Source organism: Salvelinus fontinalis, chromosome 1 (assembly GCF_029448725.1).
Source record: "Salvelinus fontinalis isolate EN_2023a chromosome 1, ASM2944872v1, whole genome shotgun sequence".
NCBI classification, from domain to species: Eukaryota; Metazoa; Chordata; class Actinopteri; order Salmoniformes; family Salmonidae; genus Salvelinus; species Salvelinus fontinalis.
Window position 1 is genome coordinate 98,837,924 of NC_074665.1, and position 18,719 is coordinate 98,856,642.

Below are 18,719 nucleotides of genomic sequence, written 5' to 3' on the forward strand. Positions count from 1 at the left end.
CATTGGATGTTAATTGTTTTGAAAATGTAATGCGTCCATTATAACAAGGTGAAACACGTGGTTAAACACCTGCTGGATACAAAATAATTTCCCTTCATTTGATTTAGCCGAAAAGGGCACTTCTGTCGCTAAGCAACCCCGGGACGCGGGACCACTGCACCGGCTGCTGCACTGCGGCACCGGAAAAGCGGAATCAATGCAACAGAAGATTTGGGGACGTTACAACGACTGGCGGTTCGTTATCTTAATGTCATTCACGAGCGTTTTAGGGTGTTTCTATCCCGTATGCAATGCTGATTGAATGTCTTGTCTGTCCATCAAATCGTCCCCGGGATGATACTGCAGAGAGAGTGCACTTATAGCTAGCTAGCTAGTAGCATTAGCGTTAGAAGTGGATGACGGCTACTGTACACCGAACGTCCTATCATCCGGACCACAGAAGAATCCGGCGTCATCATTGAATCAGTAAGATACAAGATAACCGTACAGCCAACTAGATACTACAAGTATTTTGGAACTATAATACAAACTAATCGTATTTAGCTTCTAGTACAGTGATGTGCACTATAGGTAGCTAGCTTGCTAGAATAAGCTTCTGACAAAAATGCCATTAAATTTGCGTTGGACAGTTCGACTACAGCCAAAGACAAAGGGGCGTTCCAAGGGAGGAGAATCCATCCTTGTTGCAAGAAGATAATCGACGTAGCCAAAAGTATGTGTGTGCGTTTGTAACGGATGTGAAATGGCTAGCTAGTTGCCATTTCACATCCGTTACACGTTGTTCACCGCGTATGCTACTGACAGTCAGCTTTTCAATGACAACGGTGGGACAAAGTAGGAGTAGCCTATTCCAGAATTTGGTTTAGAGATGCTGTTGGATGTCAAGGCTCTCTATACATGCTCTTGTTATTCTTATGTATCTATGTCAAGTAGACCGTCCCATTACTATTGATGATGAAGAAACCTCAGCTTTCTGTGCGCATAAAGTCGCCTCCACCTTTTGTATGATGGTGTCCTCTCACTGAGTCTACCTTTAACAGAATAATGCTCCGATCTCTCTCACCCTTCAGACGTAATAATGTATGATAATGTCATATCGCTGAGTCAACCTTGATCTCTCACCCTTACCTGCTGACAGACATGAGTCGTTACTGCACCCTGAACAACAACTTCCCCAATGACAACCAGCTCCTGGTCCTGGACATGGTGCTGAGCTCTCTCTGGAGCGTTCCACAGCCCGTCAACTGGGACAACGTGGCCATGCTGGTCCCTGGCTTCACACCCAAGGAGGTAAGCTCTACATGCACTGCAAATTGGGACAATAAACATATTGATTGATTGAAGCTATAGTAGCTGACGGCTACAGTGCAACACCCCTTGTGGATTGCGAACCCGGGTCTCCCAGTCTGTAGGCAAGCTTCCCAGTCTGTAGGCAAGCTTCCCAGTCTGTAGGCAAGCTTCCCAGTCTGTAGGCACTGCTCCAACCAAGGAGAGATCGTAAAAGGCTATTCGCCTGGTCTGAGATCTGTCTGTATTGTCTTACTCCCTACGGTCACTGTTTGGCGTGACAGGTAGCCTCGAGGTAAGAGTGTTGAGCCAGTAATCTAATGTTCGAATCCTAGAGCCGACAAGGTGAAAAAATCTGTCGCTGTGCCCTTCAGCAAGGCACTTAACCTGGTGACCCTAGACTTGACCCCACTCTCCACGTCTGTTTCAGGGGGAGTTGGGATATGCCAGGAACACATTTCCATTGCACTTGTACACATGTGTCACATGATAAATAGAAGCGCCCACCAATGTTTTAATAGGTCAGCTGTCCTATAGTTTAGTCTGGACTGCTGTTGAATGTTGTGCAGGGGTTACTGGAACCAAGATGATGTGGTCTGAGGGATGTTGTTGTCATGGTATAGTAGTGACATGGTTGCCATGGTGGTTGTCGTGCCTACCTTCAGTGTGCGCAGAGGTTCGAGGAGCTGAAGAGCACCGGAGGGTTCCATCACGTGGACGACCAATGCAACGCGCTGACGGCAGGAGGATCCTCCCCTGTGGACTCGCTGGCCACCTACATCAAATCCACACTATTGGACACCACGGGAGACGTGGAGGAGACGCGGACCAATCAGAGCTCCATCTCAGTGACGGGTAAGGCTGACTGGTGTTGATGTGCTAGTGCATATGTAGTGGTTTTAGTCCCAGACTTGGTGCTCCGGTAACGCTTGCCGTGCAGTAGCAGAGAGAACAGTCTATGGCTGGGGTATATAGGTCCTGGATGGCAGGGAGCTCAGCCCCATGATGTACTGGGCCGTCCGCACCACCCTCTGTAGCGTCCTTGTGATCGAGGGCGGTGCAGTTGCCATACCAAGCGGTGATGCAGCCAGTCAAGATGCGAAAGTTCTGCGTCCAATGTAGCAGGCAGTAAGACCTGAAGACTGTTCATGTCTGAATATCTAGGCTTTAGCTCGGTGAGCTACACAGTCTTGTTTGGTGTCTCCACTCTCCAGGCCTGGCGGTGAACCCTTCAAGAGGTAGCTCGGTGGAGAAAGAGGAGTCTGCGGAGGAGGGCGAGAAGCCCCAGGAGGGGAAAGGGTGAGTTCCTGGTCTAACTACCGTCAAACAGAAATACACTGTTAATCAGTCCAGCTCAAGTCAAGGTGATCAAAGAGTTTCATAGAGCAAGATCAAGAACTTAGTCTGCTAACAAATACTCAAATGTACTCTACTACAAAAATCAAGAGTTATTCCTCTCTGTGTGTCTGCCTGTCTATCTCTGTATCGCTCTCCCCATGCAGGCCCAATATGGTGATCCACGTGTGTGACGAGGCTAAGAACCTGAAGCAGGACTTCATGTGTCCCCGTGACCTTCTGATCAACGAGATGCGTTACTTTGCTGAGTACCTCTCTGTTGACCTCCAGCGCTGGGAGGAGGTGGACATCTCTGTGCACTGTGACGTGCAGATCTTCGACTGGCTCATGAACTACGTCAAGAGGCACAAAATGGCCGTCGATGGCAACAATGACAAACCCAAACTCGGTAAAGAATTGAATTGATGCTCTCGCATCATACGTACTGTAGCTACATACACTGATGCTTGTATAGTACTATACCATCACTTACCTGGGCGTATCAAATGATAACCATGGAGACGGCAGTGATGTGGTCACTCATAGCGATGTGCTTGTTGGTTGGCCTGGCAGTGTGTTTGGTTTGTTACGTGGGGGTTGTTGGTTGTGTGCTAACATTGGTTGGTTATGTGGTGTTTGTTGGTTGTGTGTTAACATTGGTTGGTTATGTGGTGTTTGTTGGTTGTGTGCTAACATCGGTTGGTTATGTGGTGTTTGTTGGTTGTGTGCTAACATTGGTTGGTTATGCGGTGTTTGTTGGTTGTGTGTTAACATTGGTTGGTTATGTGGTGTTTGTTGGTTGTGTGCTAACATTGGTTGGTTATGTGGTGTTTGTTGGTTGTGTGTTAACATTGGTTGGTTATGTGGTGTTTGTTGGTTGTGTGTTAACAGAGCCCAGCAATGTGATCTCAATCCTCATCTCCTCCGAGTTCTTGAAGATGGACACTTTAGTAAGTGTTGTAATGGCAGGAGCTGGGTTGCTATGCCGGTTCCAATGTACCGTACGTTTCGGGTGCCCTGGTTTTCTGTTGTAGCGGAAGAACGAACGCAAAGTGGCTGAACTGAAATTGGGAAAAAGGCTATTGGGAACCTTTTACAACAAAAGAAAATATTTTGGACCGATTTTTGGCGAGGAGTGAGACCTCCCGCTTCGCCTCTTCCTCTCTGCTACAGTAAATGACCCAGCGAGCTCTTGTTGGTCGTTGAATAAAATGTCCCTCAAGAAAAAAACAGAAAACCAATCAGCTAATTAGGTAAAGAGGCTTCACTCTTCACTTTAGTCTCAAACAGAAAACGAAGGGCCTTTGGAACGGTTCACTTCCGGTTGCATGGTTACAGAAAACGAAGGGCCTTTGGAACGGTTCACTTCCTGTTGCATGGTTACCATTACAATTGTTTTTAGAACTGTAACATGTTACTTTTATTGCAAGTAAGTGACACATGACTTCCAAGGCATTGAACAAACTCAATGACCTATTTATGTCGACCTCTCATAGGTGGAGGAGTGTATTCTGTCACATGTTGACCTCTCATAGGTGGAGGAGTGTATTCAGTCACATGTTGACCTCTCTTAGGTGGAGGAGTGTATTCTGTCACATGTTGACCTCTCATAGGTGGAGGAGTGTAGTCAGTCACATGTTGACCTCTCATAGGTGGAGGAGTGTAGTCAGTCACATGTTGACCTCTCATAGGTGGAGGAGTGTAGTCAGTCACATGTTGACCTCTCATAGGTGGAGGAGTGTAGTCAGTCACATGTTGACCTCTCATAGGTGGAGGAGTGTATTCTGTCACATGTTGACCTCTCATAGGTGGAGGAGTGTAGTCAGTCACATGTTGTCCTCTCATAGGTGGAGGAGTGTATTCAGTACTGTCACAAGCACATGAGTGCCATCGTGGCCACACCCTGCAACATGAACTGCATCAACAGTAACCTGGCAGCGGACATCTCTGACCTCTTCAGCCACAACGAGGCAGACGACATCATGGACAGAAAAGACAAGTTCAAAAGGTAGACCCTAGTGATTTTGTCAGGCCTGGTAGACAGATCGTTCCGCTTCAGCCAACACCTTTCATTTCTCCCTTTCCTCAGTAAGTTATTCCAGAAGAAAATTGAGTGTCTCTTCGATCCTGACTATAAGAACCAGGACTCCCCAGGCAACGCATCGACTCTGTACAGGTGTGTGGCAGCTCTGGGATGCACTGCTCTGTCTGTCATTGGTCTTATTCATTTGGGCACACAACAGAAAACATTTTGCATCACAAAACAAAAATGAGCGTTTCTTACTGGACAAGTGTAGGTAGATCCTGACCTGTTTGTCTGTTTTCTTCTGTTTGGTTCCCAATGAATACGACTCGTGTTAACCTCGCCTAACCACCGAACTGCAACTTGTCTTTCCCAGATGTGGTCTGTGCCTGAAACTGCTGACCAAGGACACAGAGAGGAAGATCTCCTGCATCCCAGGGAAGATCAACATCGACCCTCGAGGAGACATCACCTACACTCACAGCAGGTCCTGTACCACCCAGTTACACCTTGGTTGTGGGTTTGATTCCCTCTGTGGCCATCCATATGTCAAATGTAATCGTGCATGACTGTAAAGGGTCTCTCAGAGTACCGCATTTGGACGCCATACGCACAGCAGTGTTCTAGAATATTGCAACGTTGGCTTTCATACTTTTTGAATTCTCAGCGCAGCTCAAAGCAATTTCTCCAACTGTCAACACATTCAAATGAATAGAGGACGTGTCCCGGAAAGTTGTTGGTTGGGATTTGTGGGGAGGTGCACGTTGGAGAGGTGCACGTTGGAGAGGGGCACGTTGGAGAGGGGCACGTTGGAGAGGGGCACGTTGGAGAGGGGCACGTTGGAGAGGGGCACGTTGGAGAGGGGCACGTTGGAGAGGGGCACGTTGGAGAGGGGCACGTTGGAGAGGTGCACGTTGGAGAGGGGCACGTTGGAGAGGGGCACGTTGGAGAGGTGCACGTTGGAGAGGGGCACGTTGGAGAGGGGCACGTCGGAGAGGGGCACGTTGGAGAGGTGCACGTTGGAGAGGGGCACGTTGGAGAGGGGCACGTTGGAGAGGTGCACGTTGGAGAGGGGCACGTTGGAGAGGTGCACGTTGGAGAGGGGCACGTTGGAGAGGGGCACGTTGGAGAGGGGCACGTTGGAGAGGTGCACGTTGGAGAGGGGCACGTTGGAGAGGGGCACGTCGGAGAGGGGCACGTTGGAGAGGGGCACGTCGGAGAGGGGCACGTTGGAGAGGGGCACGTCGGAGAGGGGCACGTTGGAGAGGTGCACGTTGGAGAGGTGCACGTTGGAGAGGGGCACGTCGGAGAGGGGCACGTTGGAGAGGGGCACGTCGGAGAGGGGCACGTTGGAGAGGGGCACGTCGGAGAGGGGCACGTTGGAGAGGGGCACGTTGGAGAGGGGCACGTTGGAGAGGGGCACGTTGGAGAGGGGCACGTTGGAGAGGGGCACGTCGGAGAGGGGCACGTTGGAGAGGGGCACGTTGGAGAGGGGCACGTCGGAGAGGGGCACGTTGGAGAGGGGCACGTCGGAGAGGGGCACGTTGGAGAGGGGCACGTTGGAGAGGGGCACGTTGGAGAGGGGCACGTCGGAGAGGTGCTTGTGCTTCTAGTTCCGACAGTGCAGTAATATCTAACAAGTAATCTAACAAATTCCACAACAACTACCTAATACACACAAATTTATGACAGAGCGTCATAGAATAGATAGTATAAAATACAGTATATACCAATGAGATGAGTAATGCAAGATATGTAAACATTATTAAAGTGGCATTATTAAAGAGACTTGTGATCTATTTATTAAAGTGGCCAATGATTTAAAGTCTGTATGTAGGTAGCAGCCTCTCTGTGTTAGTGATGGCTGTTTAACAGTCTGATGGCCTTGAGATAGAAGCTGTTTTTCAGTCTCTCGGTCACAGCTTTGATGTACCTGTACTGACCTCACCTTCTGGATGATAGCGGGGTGAACAGGCAGTGGCTCGGGTGGTTGTTGTCTTTGATGATCTTTATGGCCTTTCTGTTACATCGGGTGGTGTAGGTGTCCTGGAGGGTAGGTAGTTTGCCCCCGGTGATGCGTTGTGCAGACCTCACCACCCTCTGGAGAGCCTTACGGTTGTGAGCGGTGCAGTTGCCGTACCAGGCGGTAATACAGCCCGACAGGATGCTCTCAATTGTGCATCTAGAAGTTTGTAAGGGTTTTAGGTGACAAGTCTAATTTCTTCAGCCTCACTACACTGTCTGTGTGGGTGAACCATTTTAAGTTTGTCCGTGGTACACCCCCTGGACAGGAGACTAGTCTATCTCCTCACCCCCTGGACAGGACACTAGTCTATCTCCTCACCCCCTGGACAGGACACTAGTCCATCTCCTCAGTACACCCCCTGGACAGGACACTAGTCCATCTCCTCAGTACATCCCCTGGACAGGACACTAGTCTATCTCCTCAGTACACCCCCTGGACAGGACACTAGTCTATCTCCTCAGTACACCCCCTGGACAGGACACTAGTCCATCTCCTCAGTACACCCCCTGGACAGGACACTAGTCTATCTCCTCAGTACATCCCCTGGACAGGACACTAGTCTATCACAGGGCCAATCTATCTCCTTAATGCTGAGTTCCAAGCAGAACTCCTGACCTTCCAATCTCAGGGTGGACACTCTAACCACAAGGCCACTGAGTTGGTTCCAAAGACCAGGCTGGCCAACATGGTTTTGTGGTGGAGCTGCTTTGAGAAACATGGACAAAATAAAGGAGAGTCATTTGTATCACTACCTCTGGTCTGTAGGCAGAAGAGATGGGAGGTCCATGATTACATGACCGGACTGTATGAGGAGCTGAAGTCCTGGGTGCTGGTCTACTGGAGGATCTGGGGAACCATCAACCACCTCACCTGCTCCCACTGCCAACAGGTAGGGGGGGGGGGAAGCTGTCAACCACCTCACCTGCTCCCACTGCCAACAGGTGGGGGGGGGGGGGGGCTGTCAACCACCTCACCTGCTCCCACTGCCAACAGGTGGGGGGGGGCTGTTTGCGTGTGTGCATGTGCACTCCAGGCATTGTGTAATGCATCCAGACGTGTGTGTGTGTGTGTGTGTCTCCAGGCGTTTGTGTGTGCAGAGCTGTCCCACTGTCGGTATCACCCAGAGGTTGTGTTGTACCCGGGCATGGGGACAGAGCAGGGCTGGCACGGGACGGGCATCTACCCCTGCTGCAACCAGAGGACACTACGCTTTGACCCCACCGGCATTCCCAAGGTAGGAACACACTCACACTGACCCCACCGGCATTCCCAAGGTAGAAACACACTGACTCCACCGGCATTCCCAAGGTAGCAACACACTGACCCCACCGGCATTCCCAAGGTAGCAACACACTGACCCCACCGGCATTCCCAAGGTAGGAACACACTGACCCCACCGGCATTCCCAAGGTAGGAACAGACTGACCCCACCGGCATTCCCAAGGTAGGAACACACCGACCCCACCGGCATTCCCAAGGTAGGAACACACCGACCCCATCGGCATTCCCAAGGTAGGAACACACCGACCCCACCGGCCCTCCCAAGGTAGGAACACACTCACACTGACCCCACCGGCATTCCCAAGGTAGGAACACACTCACACTGACCCCACCGGCATTCCCAAGGTAGGAACACACTCACACTGACCCCACCGGCATTCCCAAGGTAGGAACACACTCACACTGACCCCACCGGCATTCCCAAGGTAGGAACACACTCACACTGACCCCACCGGCATTCCCAAGGTAGGAACACACTCACACTGACCCCACCGGCATTCCCAAGGTAGGAACACACTGACCCCACCGGCATCCCCAAGGTAGGAACACACTCACACTGACCCCACCGGCATTCCCAAGGTAGAAACACACTGACCCCACCAGCATTCCCAAGGTAGGAGCACACTGACCCCACCGGCATTCCCAAGGTAGGAACACACTCACATACTGACACCACCGGCATTCCCAAGGTAGGAACACACTGACCCCACCGGTATTCCCAAGGTAGGAAAACACTCACATACTGACCCCACCGGCATCCCCAAGGTAGGAACACACTGACACACACTTGGAGTTGTGAGGTGACCATGCTTTGAATAGTTTGCATCTCACACAATACAGATTTGACACATTTCACACTTGAATCTTGTCAAAACGGCGTGTGTGTGTCTCAGGGCTGTAAGATGCGGGACCACATAGTGAATGCGTCAGACAGTGGAGACTGTACTGGGGACCACCAGGTAAACTCAGCCCAGACCAGACTACTCAACGACCTGCTACTACACAGAGAGGCAGTGTGTGTACCCAACACACCCCTACCAGAGACAGGGTAAGAAACTGTGTGTGTGTCCCCAACACACCCCTACCAGAGACAGGGTAAGAAACTATGTGTGTGTCCCCAACACACCCCTACTAGAGACAGGGTAAGAAACTGTGTGTGTGTCCCCAACACACCCCTACCAGAGACGGGGTAAGAAACTGTGTGTGTGTCCCCAACACACCCCTACCAGAGACAGGGTAAGAAACTGTGTGTGTGTCCCCAACACACCCCTACCAGAGACAGGGTAAGAAACTGTGTGTGTGTCCCCAACACACCCCTACCAGAGACAGGGTAAGAAACTGTGTGTGTGTCCCCAACACACCCCTACCAGAGACAGGGTAAGAAACTGTGTGTGTGTCCCCAACACACCCCTACCAGAGACAGGGTAAGAAACTGTGTGTGTGTCCCCAACACACCCCTACCAGAGACAGGGTAAGAAACTGTGTGTGTGTCCCCAACACACCCCTACCAGAGACAGGGTAAGAAACTGTGTGTGTGTCCCCAACACACCCCTACCAGAGACAGGGTAAGAAACTGTGTGTGTGTCCCCAACACACCCCTACCAGAGACAGGGTAAGAAACTGTGTGTGTGTCCCCAACACACCCCTACCAGAGACAGGGTAAGAAACTGTGTGTGTACCCAACACACCCCTACCAGAGACAGGGTAAGAAACTGTGTGTGTCCCGAACACACCCCTACCAGAGACAGGGTAAGAAACTGTGTGTGTGTCCCCAACACACCCCTACCAGAGACAGGGTAAGAAACTGTGTGTGTGTCCCCAACACACCCCTACCAGAGACAGGGTAAGAAACTGTGTGTGTACCCAACACACCCCTACCAGAGACAGGGTAAGAAACTGTGTGTGTCCCCAACACACCCCTACCAGAGACAGGGTAAGAAACTGTGTGTGTGTCCCCAACACACCCCTACCAGAGACAGGGTAAAAAACTGTGTGTGTCCCCAACACACCCCTACCAGAGACAGGGTAAGAAACTGTGTGTGTGTCCCCAACACACCCCTACCAGAGACAGGGTAAGAAACTGTGTGTGTGTCCCCAACACACCCCTACCAGAGACAGGGTAAGAAACTGTGTGTGTCCCCAACACACCCCTACCAGAGACAGGGTAAGAAACTGTGTGTGTCCCCAACACACCCCTACCAGAGACAGGGTAAGAAACTGTGTGTGTACCCAACACACCCCTACCAGAGACAGGGTAAGAAACTGTGTGTGTGTCCCCAACACACCCCTACCAGAGACAGGGTAAGAAACTGTGTGTGTCCCCAACACACCCCTACCAGAGACAGGGTAAGAAACTGTGTGTGTGTCCCCAACACACCCCTACCAGAGACAGGGTAAGAAACTGTGTGTGTGTCCCCAACACACCCCTACCAGAGACAGGGTAAGAAACTTTGTGTGTGTGTCCAACACACCCCTACCAGAGACAGGGTAAGAAACTGTGTGTGTATTTGTGTATCTTATGACAGGTTTTGTGTTTAGTGATACTCCCTTGTTCTCTCTCTGTGTATCTATGTGCCAGGCCTGTAGACTCCCCCTCCAGTGGTTCAGAGAGGGGGGAGAGAGGGGAGAGAGGGGAGCGGGTACTGGACTGTGACATCCTGGTAGAGCCGGGGCTTCAGAGAGTAGAGGGCACCACCGTGAGTTTACAACTTATTTATTTATATATTTATCCAGGCAAGTTAATTGAGGTCAAATTCATACTCACAAGTAGAATGATACGTTTTTAGGAACTTTAGTGTGTTTGCTCAAATGTGTTATTTACAATGGCAACCAGACCTCCATGATATACCTATCTGGCTACACATCTGTCTACTAGCTACAGAACATCTGATTTTAAACCTAACCTTAACCACACTGCTAACCCTAATGCCTAATGCCTAACCTAAACCACACTGCTAACTCTAATGCATAATCAAACAAAACCTTAAATAAGACCAAAAAGCACATTTTTGTTTTAAAGAATTTTTACGATATAGCCAATTTTGACTTTGCAGCTGGCCCATCTTCGGAAATCACTCAGTTCTGCCTCCAGGGCAAGATTGATGACAATTAACGTCGACCTGCACTTGATTTGTGGAGTCATAGACTATAGGAATATCTAACTCAACCTATTTCAAATAGACTATAGTCTAACTCAATCTATTTCAAATAGACTATGGTCTTACTCAACCTGTTTCAAATAGACTATAGTCTATTTCAAATAGACTATAGTCTAACTCAACCTATTTCAAATAGACTATAGTCTAACTCAACCTATTTCAAATAGACTATAGTCTAACTCAACCTGTTTCAAATAGACTATAGTCTAACTCAACCTGTTTCAAATAGACTATAGTCTAACTCAACCTGTTTCAAATAGACTATAGTCTAACTCAACCTGTTTCAAATAGACTATAGTCTAACTCAACCTGTTTCAAATAGACTATAGTCTAACTCAACCTATTTATCCAGCAGCATACCACCCTGCATACCACTGCTGGCTTGCTTCTGAAGCTAAGCAGGGTTGGTCCTGGTCAGTCCCTGAATGGGAGACCAGATGCTGCTGGAAGTGGTGTTGGAGGCCAGTAGGAGGCACTCTTTCCCCTGCTCTAAACAAAGATCCCAATGCCCCAGGGCAGTGATTGGGGACACTGCTCTGTGTAGGGTGCCGTCTTTCGGAAGGGACGTTAAACGGATGTCCTGACTCTCTGAGCTCATTAAAGATCCCATGGCACTTATCGTAGGGGTGTTAACCCCGGTGTCCTGGCTAAATTCCCAATCTGGCCCTTAAACCATCATGGTCACCTAATCATCGCCACTTTACAATTGGCTCATTCATCCCCCCTCCTCTCCCCTGTAACTATTCCCCAGGTCGTTGCTGCAAATGAGAACGTGTTCTCAGTCAACTTACCTGGTAAAATAACGGTAAAATAAAATAAATAATTTAAAATAGACTGTAGTCTAACTCAACCTATTTAAAATAGACTATAGTCTTACTCAACCTGTTTCAAATAGACTATAGTCTAACTCAACCTGTTTCAAATAGACTATAGTCTAACTCAACCTATTTAAAATAGACTGTAGTCTAACTCAACCTATTTAAAATAGACTATAGTCTTACTCAACCTGTTTCAAATAGACTATAGTCTAACTCAACCTGTTTCAAATAGACTATAGTCTAACTCAACCTATTTAAAATAGACTATAGTCTTACTCAACCTGTTTCAAATAGACTATAGTCTAACTCAACCTGTTTCAAATAGACTATAGTCTTACTCAACCTGTTTCAAATAGACTAGAGTCTAACTCAACCTGTTTCAAATAGAGTCTAACTAACTCAACCTATTGCTTTGCAGTTTTCCCTGTTGAAAAACTGGAGCCGGCAACTGGTATGATCAACGTTTATTGTTTCCAAATGTAATTGTGCTGCAGTGTGTGTATCCGTGTCTGTATACGTGTGTTTGTGTGTGTGTCTGACGTGACATATTACAGTAGTGACATAGTATACCTTTGTACCACCAGAAGCCTGAGGGCCAGTCTGTTTGTGCTACCATGCCAACTCCTCATGCTTAGTTAATGAGCAGTGGTGTTAGGCTGGACACCAAACAGATCTGGGACCAGCTTATCTAAACCCTGATATGCCCTCCTCTGCCCTGTGTCAGAGGCAGCAGACGCTGCTTTCTGAGGATGAGGAGTATACCACGGGGTCAGAGGTCACTGAGGATGAGGTGGGAGATGAAGAGGAGGCCAGCAAGAAACAAGGTAGAGTAATTAGGCTCTCTGATTGGTTTATACTCTAATTGGAAAAACTGTATGGCTGAGAGGGATGAGGCAAAGGGAATAGCAAATATGTCTGACAACACAGCAGAGTGGTAAACATACATTAAATATAGAAATCACATAACTAAAAGAAGAAACTATACTATGAAAAAAAAGAAGCTCTGGAGTACATTTAATGAAATTCTAGGCAAAAAAGCAAACTCATCTGTCATTGAGGCAGAGGACTTGTTCATAACAAAACCCTTTAATATTACCAACCACTTTAATAACTTTTTTGTTGACAAGATTAGCAAATTTAGGCCTGACATGCAAATAACAAATGCTGAGCCTTCATATTCATACATAATGGACCAAGTAATGGAAGACAAGCACTGTAGTGTAGAGTTCCACAAAGTGGGTGTGGAAGAGGTGAACAAAATGGCTGCTAATCTATAAATAAGGACAAACCACCTGGTACCGACAACCTGGATGGTAAATTGCTAAGATTTGTAGTGGAATACATTGTGACTCCTGTTGGCCACATCTTCAATTTAAGCCTAGAAGACGGTGTGCCCTCAGACATGGGGGGGACACAGAATAGAACACAGAGTTGCCCGTCGAATAGAACACAGAGTTGCCCGTCGAATAGAACACAGAGTTGCCCGTCGAATAGAACACAGAGTTGCCCGTCGAATAGAACACAGAGTTGCCCGTCGAATAGAACACAGAGTTGCCCGTCGAATAGAACACAGAGTTGCCCGTCGAATAGAACACAGAGTTGCCCGTCGAATAGAACACAGAGTTGCCCGTCGAATAGAACACAGAGTTGCCCGTCGAATAGAACACAGAGTTGCCCGTCGAATAGAACACAGAGTTGCCCGTCGAATAGAACACAGAGTTGCCCGTCGAATAGAACACAGAGTTGCCCGTCGAATAGAACACAGAGAGTTTTCGTTAATGGAAGCCTCTCTCATGCAAATTCAGTTGAGTGTGGTGTTCCGCAGGGCAGCCGATTAAGGCCATTATTGTTTTCCTTTTTTTACTAATGACCTTCCACTGACTTTGAATAAAGCCTGTGTGTCTATGTACGCTGACGACTCAACCGTGTACACGTCGACTGCAACAGTAGAATAAATAACTGACACCCTGAACATAGAGCTCCAGTTAGTTTTAGAATGGGTAACTAGCAATAGGCTGGTGCTAAATATAAACAAATATGTAAAGCATCGTTTTTGGGGTTAGGGTTAGGGTTTTGAGAAGGAGGCAAGGATGCAAGGAATCAAATCGAGATTCTCCCTATGTCATAAGACCACACTTTGATATCTGTCTGCAGCTATGAGCTATCAGTTGTAATTGAATCATGAATGTATGTGTACACTGCTTATGGTTGTAACAACATAGGGGTTTTCTATGTGTTCATTGTTAGCTGCTAAGAAGGCCAAGAAGTTGAGCAAACCTTTGAAGAGGCAGATGTCTTCACCTAATTTTCATCGCAAAGAGAAAGCAGTGGAGAAAGTGAGTGTGCTTCACTCGTTTACCTGAGACTTAAATAATTCCAATTTTCTTACTTTTCCAAATTCTGTTGGTTGTTTACAGACCCCTTCGAGGGACAACACTCCATTTAGGTGAGCTCAACTTCGTCAACTACATGCTTCTTCATCTATTTCACCGCTGTATCTGTTTGAAATGGTTTGTGTTTCCAGAGTGAGTGCCCAGAAGAGTAAATGGGACAGCTCTCGCTCCATCCGCTACAACCAAGATGCCCAAAGAGAGGAAGGTAACACAGGCCTCAGTTAACTTAGTGTGGATGTGTTACGATAGATGTGTGTATTTGTAAGTCGCTCTGGATAAGAGCGTCTGCTAAATGACTTAAATGTAAATGTAAATGTAAATGTATTCTAATTGTCCCCTCCCTCTCCCCCTCCCTCCCTCCCTCCCCCCCCCTTCCCCTCTCTCTCCCTCCCCCTCCCTTCCCCTCTCTCTCCCTCCCCCTCCCTTCCCCTCTCTCTCCCTCCCCCTCCCTTCCCCTCTCTCTCCCTCCCCCTCCCTTCCCCTCTCTCCCCCCCCCCCTCCCCCCCCAGACCAGCGGCGTATGGTGGAGATCATTGGTCATCTGACTAAGATCAGGTTCGGAGATCAGGAACAGAGAAAGTCCAAGGACACTAAAGAGGTGTGTTTTACTGAGTCGATTACACCTTTATTTTTAGCAGGGGATAAAACACTAGAGCGTTGAAACATGAAACTTCATTTACATTGTGTGTGTATAGTGTGGTTGTCACTGGCGTACCCCCCCCCCCCGTTGTGGTTGTCACTGGTGTACCCCCCCCACCCCTGTTGTGGTTGTCACTGGTGTACCCCCCCGTTGTGGTTGTCACTGGCGTACCACCCCCCCCCGTTGTGGTTGTCACTGGTGTACCCCCCCCCCCCTGTTGTGGTTTTCACTGGTGTACCCCTCCCCCCCCCTGTTGTGGTTTTCACTGGCGTACCAACACCCCCCCGTTGTGGTTGTCACTAGCGTACCACCCTCCCCCCCGTTGTGGTTGTCACTAGCGTACCACCCTCCCCCCCGTTGTGGTTGTCACTAGCGTACCACCCTCCCCCCCGTTGTGGTTGTCACTAGCGTACCACCCTCCCCCCCGTTGTGGTCGTCACTGGCGTACCGCCACCCCCCTGTTGTGGTTGTCACTGGCGTACCAACACCCCCCCGTTGTGGTTGTCACTAGCGTACCACCCTCCCCCCCGTTGTGGTTGTCACTAGCGTACCACCCTCCCCCCCGTTGTGGTCGTCACTGGCGTACCGCCACCCCCCCCGTTGTGGTTGTCACTGGCGTACCAACACCCCCCCGTTGTGGTTGTCACTGGCGTACCAACACCCCCCCCCCCCCCCGTTGTGGTTGTCACTGGCGTACCAACACCCCCCCCCCCCCCCCCGTTGGGGTTGTCACTGGCGTACCACCCTTCCCCCCCGTTGGGGTTGTCACTGGCGTTCCACCAACCCCCCCCCCCGTTGTGGTTGTCACTGGCGTACCACCACCACCCCCCCCCCCCCCCCGTTGTGGTTGTCACTGGTTGTATAATGTGTGGTTGTGGTTGTTCCAGCGTGCAGCAGGGATCTACTCCAGGCTAGAGGCCCAGTTCAAGTCCTCCTCCCAGGCCAGTGGACGACAGAGTGGCCCTGAGAAAACCCTCAGGTACGTATACATACACACACACATTGTCTCCCCCTACCCTCCTCTGTCTGTCTCCCCCTTTTCTGAATTAGTTGTACCCCCTTTCTGTCTTCTTTCAGAGGGAAGCCACGCTTCAGCCAAGCTCGGACCACATAGATACTGGAACAGGAAGAGGGAGGAAGAGCGGAGGACCACATAGATACTGGAACGAGAAGAGGGAGGAAGACAGGAGGAAGAGTGGAGGACCACATAGATACTGGAACGAGAAGAGGGAGGAAGAGGGAGGAAGAGCGGAGAACCACATAGATACTGGAACGAGAAGAGGGAGGAAGACAGGAGGAAGAGCGGAGGACCACATAGATACTGGAACGAGAAGAGGGAGGAAGACGGGAGGAAGAGCGGAGGACCACATAGATACTGGAACGAGAAGAGGGAGGAAGAGCGGAGGACCACATAGATACTGGAACGAGAAGAGGGAGGAAGACAGGAGGAAGAGCGGAGGACCACATAGATACTGGAACGAGAAGAGGGAGGAAGACAGGAGGAAGAGCGGAGGACCACATAGATACTGGAACGAGAAGAGGGAGGAAGACAGGAGGAAGAGAGGGAGGAAGAGAGAGATCCTCATGTGAGAACTCAGTGGATCAAACTGACCCAAATGGGTCCTGGCAACCTGGCAGCAGCTAAACCTCTCAACCCCACCTTGCTTGCTCCACTGTGCCCCTGGTAATATTTGTGCCTGTATTCATAACGAGCCTAAGAGTAGGAGTGCTGATCTGGGATCAGTTTGTCTTTTTAGAACATACTTTAGAACATACTGAGTGGACAGGGGAGACCTGATCCTAGATCAGCCCTCCTACTCTGAGACACTTGATAAATACAGGCCCTGGTCCTGCATTGGTCGTCTTTAGTTCAGGAGGCCTGGTTTTGCCGTAGGGCTTTGTAGCCCACTTAGAACCCAGTCCAGCCCGTCTGACTCTGGTGACTTTGTAACGATCACATCTCCTACCTCCCATTAACTGTATATTACAATGCAATAGGTCACCTAGCTCTAAACCTGTATGCCATAGAATATAATATACTTTAACATAGAAGCTACCTTGTGGTGAGTAATAGGAGTGGTTAGCAGTAGGTAGAGGATGGTGAATGAAATGCCCGTTGTTTCTATTTCTATATCTGTCTGTGTTGGCAGTATCGCACAGTACTGGGACTAAGAGGACATGGGTGGACTAGGCAGTCAGAAATAAAAGTTACATTCCCACCATTTATCGGTGCCTGAGCTTCTTTTCTGTGTCTTGCATGAGGGTGCAGGTACATGTGGGGCATTTTGTTCAGTTCAACTACTCTCCATTAGATGTCATTATAATATCACAGAAGGAAAATCAATCAGTTATTATTTGTTTGTGGTAAGTTTCTGTACACAGGTAATTATAGTGGGTTCCCGAGTGATGCAGCGGTCTGAGGCACTGCATCTTAGTGCTAGAGGCATCACTACAGATCCTGGTTCGATTCCAAGCTGTATCACAACCGACCGTGATTGGGAGTCCCATAGGGCGGCACACAATTGACACAGCGTCGTCTGGGTTATGGTTTGGTCGCGGTAGGCCGTCAGTTAATTGTTCGTGGTAAATTCTGTGCACTGGTTATTATTAAAATGCCATTATTGTCCATTAGATGGCAGCATTGTCTTTCACATGGACTACAGAACAGTTTCTGCCTGTCAAATCCACTTTACCCCACTGACTCCACCAAGGACACCCACCTCACCTAGATTGCATGACATTGTTTTACTATTGTTTGTGCTGTTCACTCTGGCTGTCTTGCCCTCAGAGAAAGAAAATTATCAAATTGAGACAAATGGAAAATATGGGCTTTTGATAAGAAGGGTAACGCATATTATTAAAACCTCTAGGTATTTTATTTGAGGCAAGTCAAGGTCTAAGCCCTTAAATCGCAATATCTACTAAGCGAACATATGGAATTGTTTTAAGATGGTTTAAAATGGATCATTTAGCCATTTGATTTGGAATTTTAGGATGAATATATTTCAAAAAAATAATTTAATGAAACATTGAATTTAGCCTTTACTGCTATAGCCAATAGAAACGCAATGAATAACACATTTGTACGTGGCAACACAGACAGTCAAAATGTATAATCAGGTTGAAGTGTCTGTCCTTTATCCCGAGAGAGAAGAAGACTCTGGGAAATAAAACAAGTACAGTGAGGGAAAAAAGTATTTGATCCCCTGCTGATTTTGTACGTTTGCCCAAAGACAAAGAAATTATCAGTCTATAATTTTAATGGTAGGTTTATTTGAACAGTGAGAGACAGAATAACAACAAAATCCAGAAAAACACATGTCAAAAATGTTATCAATTGATTTGCATTTTAATGCTGGAAATAAGTTTTGGTCACGTTGTTCATATTAGTTTGTCATGCAAACAGTTGGTTCGGGTTTTATAGACAATTTCGTGACGATTTTCTTTTCCGGATCCTCTCATTTGTAGAAAAAGACTGCTTGTTATTGAATAGCCGCAAACTTTATATCGTCCGAAAGAGGGGATTGAGTTGCAGCCACTACAAGAAACTGCAAATCTAGTATAAACACACCCGGAGCTATTCAATATTTTAAATGACGTCCCCATGTGATGCACGGGTGCGTCGATCTACTATCGGGTTTTTAAAAGTTGTTCTTCGAAAGACGAGGCGGGTAAAAATAGGAACACCTGGGCATGAGTTTGTGTGGGGGTTCATTCTCTCCTCCCCCCTCCCATACAGCATGGGCATTGGGGTCTCT

General features: G+C 48.5%; 1 protein-coding gene across 5 annotated transcripts; it reads left to right on the top strand.

Annotated features, from left to right (window-relative positions):
* Nucleotides 1-129: 129 nt before the first annotated feature.
* On the top strand, nt 130-17,185 carry LOC129865104 (SANT and BTB domain regulator of class switch recombination-like). Of its 5 annotated transcripts, none has more exons than XM_055937617.1 (22): nt 245-465; nt 1,139-1,290; nt 1,953-2,142; nt 2,502-2,586; nt 2,790-3,031; nt 3,514-3,572; nt 4,470-4,630; nt 4,712-4,798; nt 5,022-5,132; nt 7,437-7,560; nt 7,753-7,905; nt 8,846-9,000; nt 10,531-10,648; nt 12,347-12,379; nt 12,653-12,752; nt 14,176-14,264; nt 14,346-14,374; nt 14,453-14,526; nt 14,831-14,919; nt 15,849-15,940; nt 16,039-16,064; nt 16,108-17,185. In XM_055937617.1, exons 2-22 carry the CDS (start codon nt 1,141-1,143, stop codon nt 16,116-16,118), a joined length of 2,178 nt encoding a protein of 725 aa, XP_055793592.1. In that variant the 5' UTR covers nt 245-465; nt 1,139-1,140; the 3' UTR covers nt 16,119-17,185. The 5 variants fall into 5 exon arrangements, with proteins under 5 accessions (XP_055793583.1, XP_055793592.1, XP_055793595.1 ...); XM_055937620.1 differs by having other exon boundaries at nt 16,215-17,185; XM_055937608.1 differs by lacking the exon at nt 245-465 and adding an exon at nt 130-234 and having other exon boundaries at nt 16,039-17,185.
* The last annotated feature ends 1,534 nt before the right edge of the window (nt 17,186-18,719 follow it).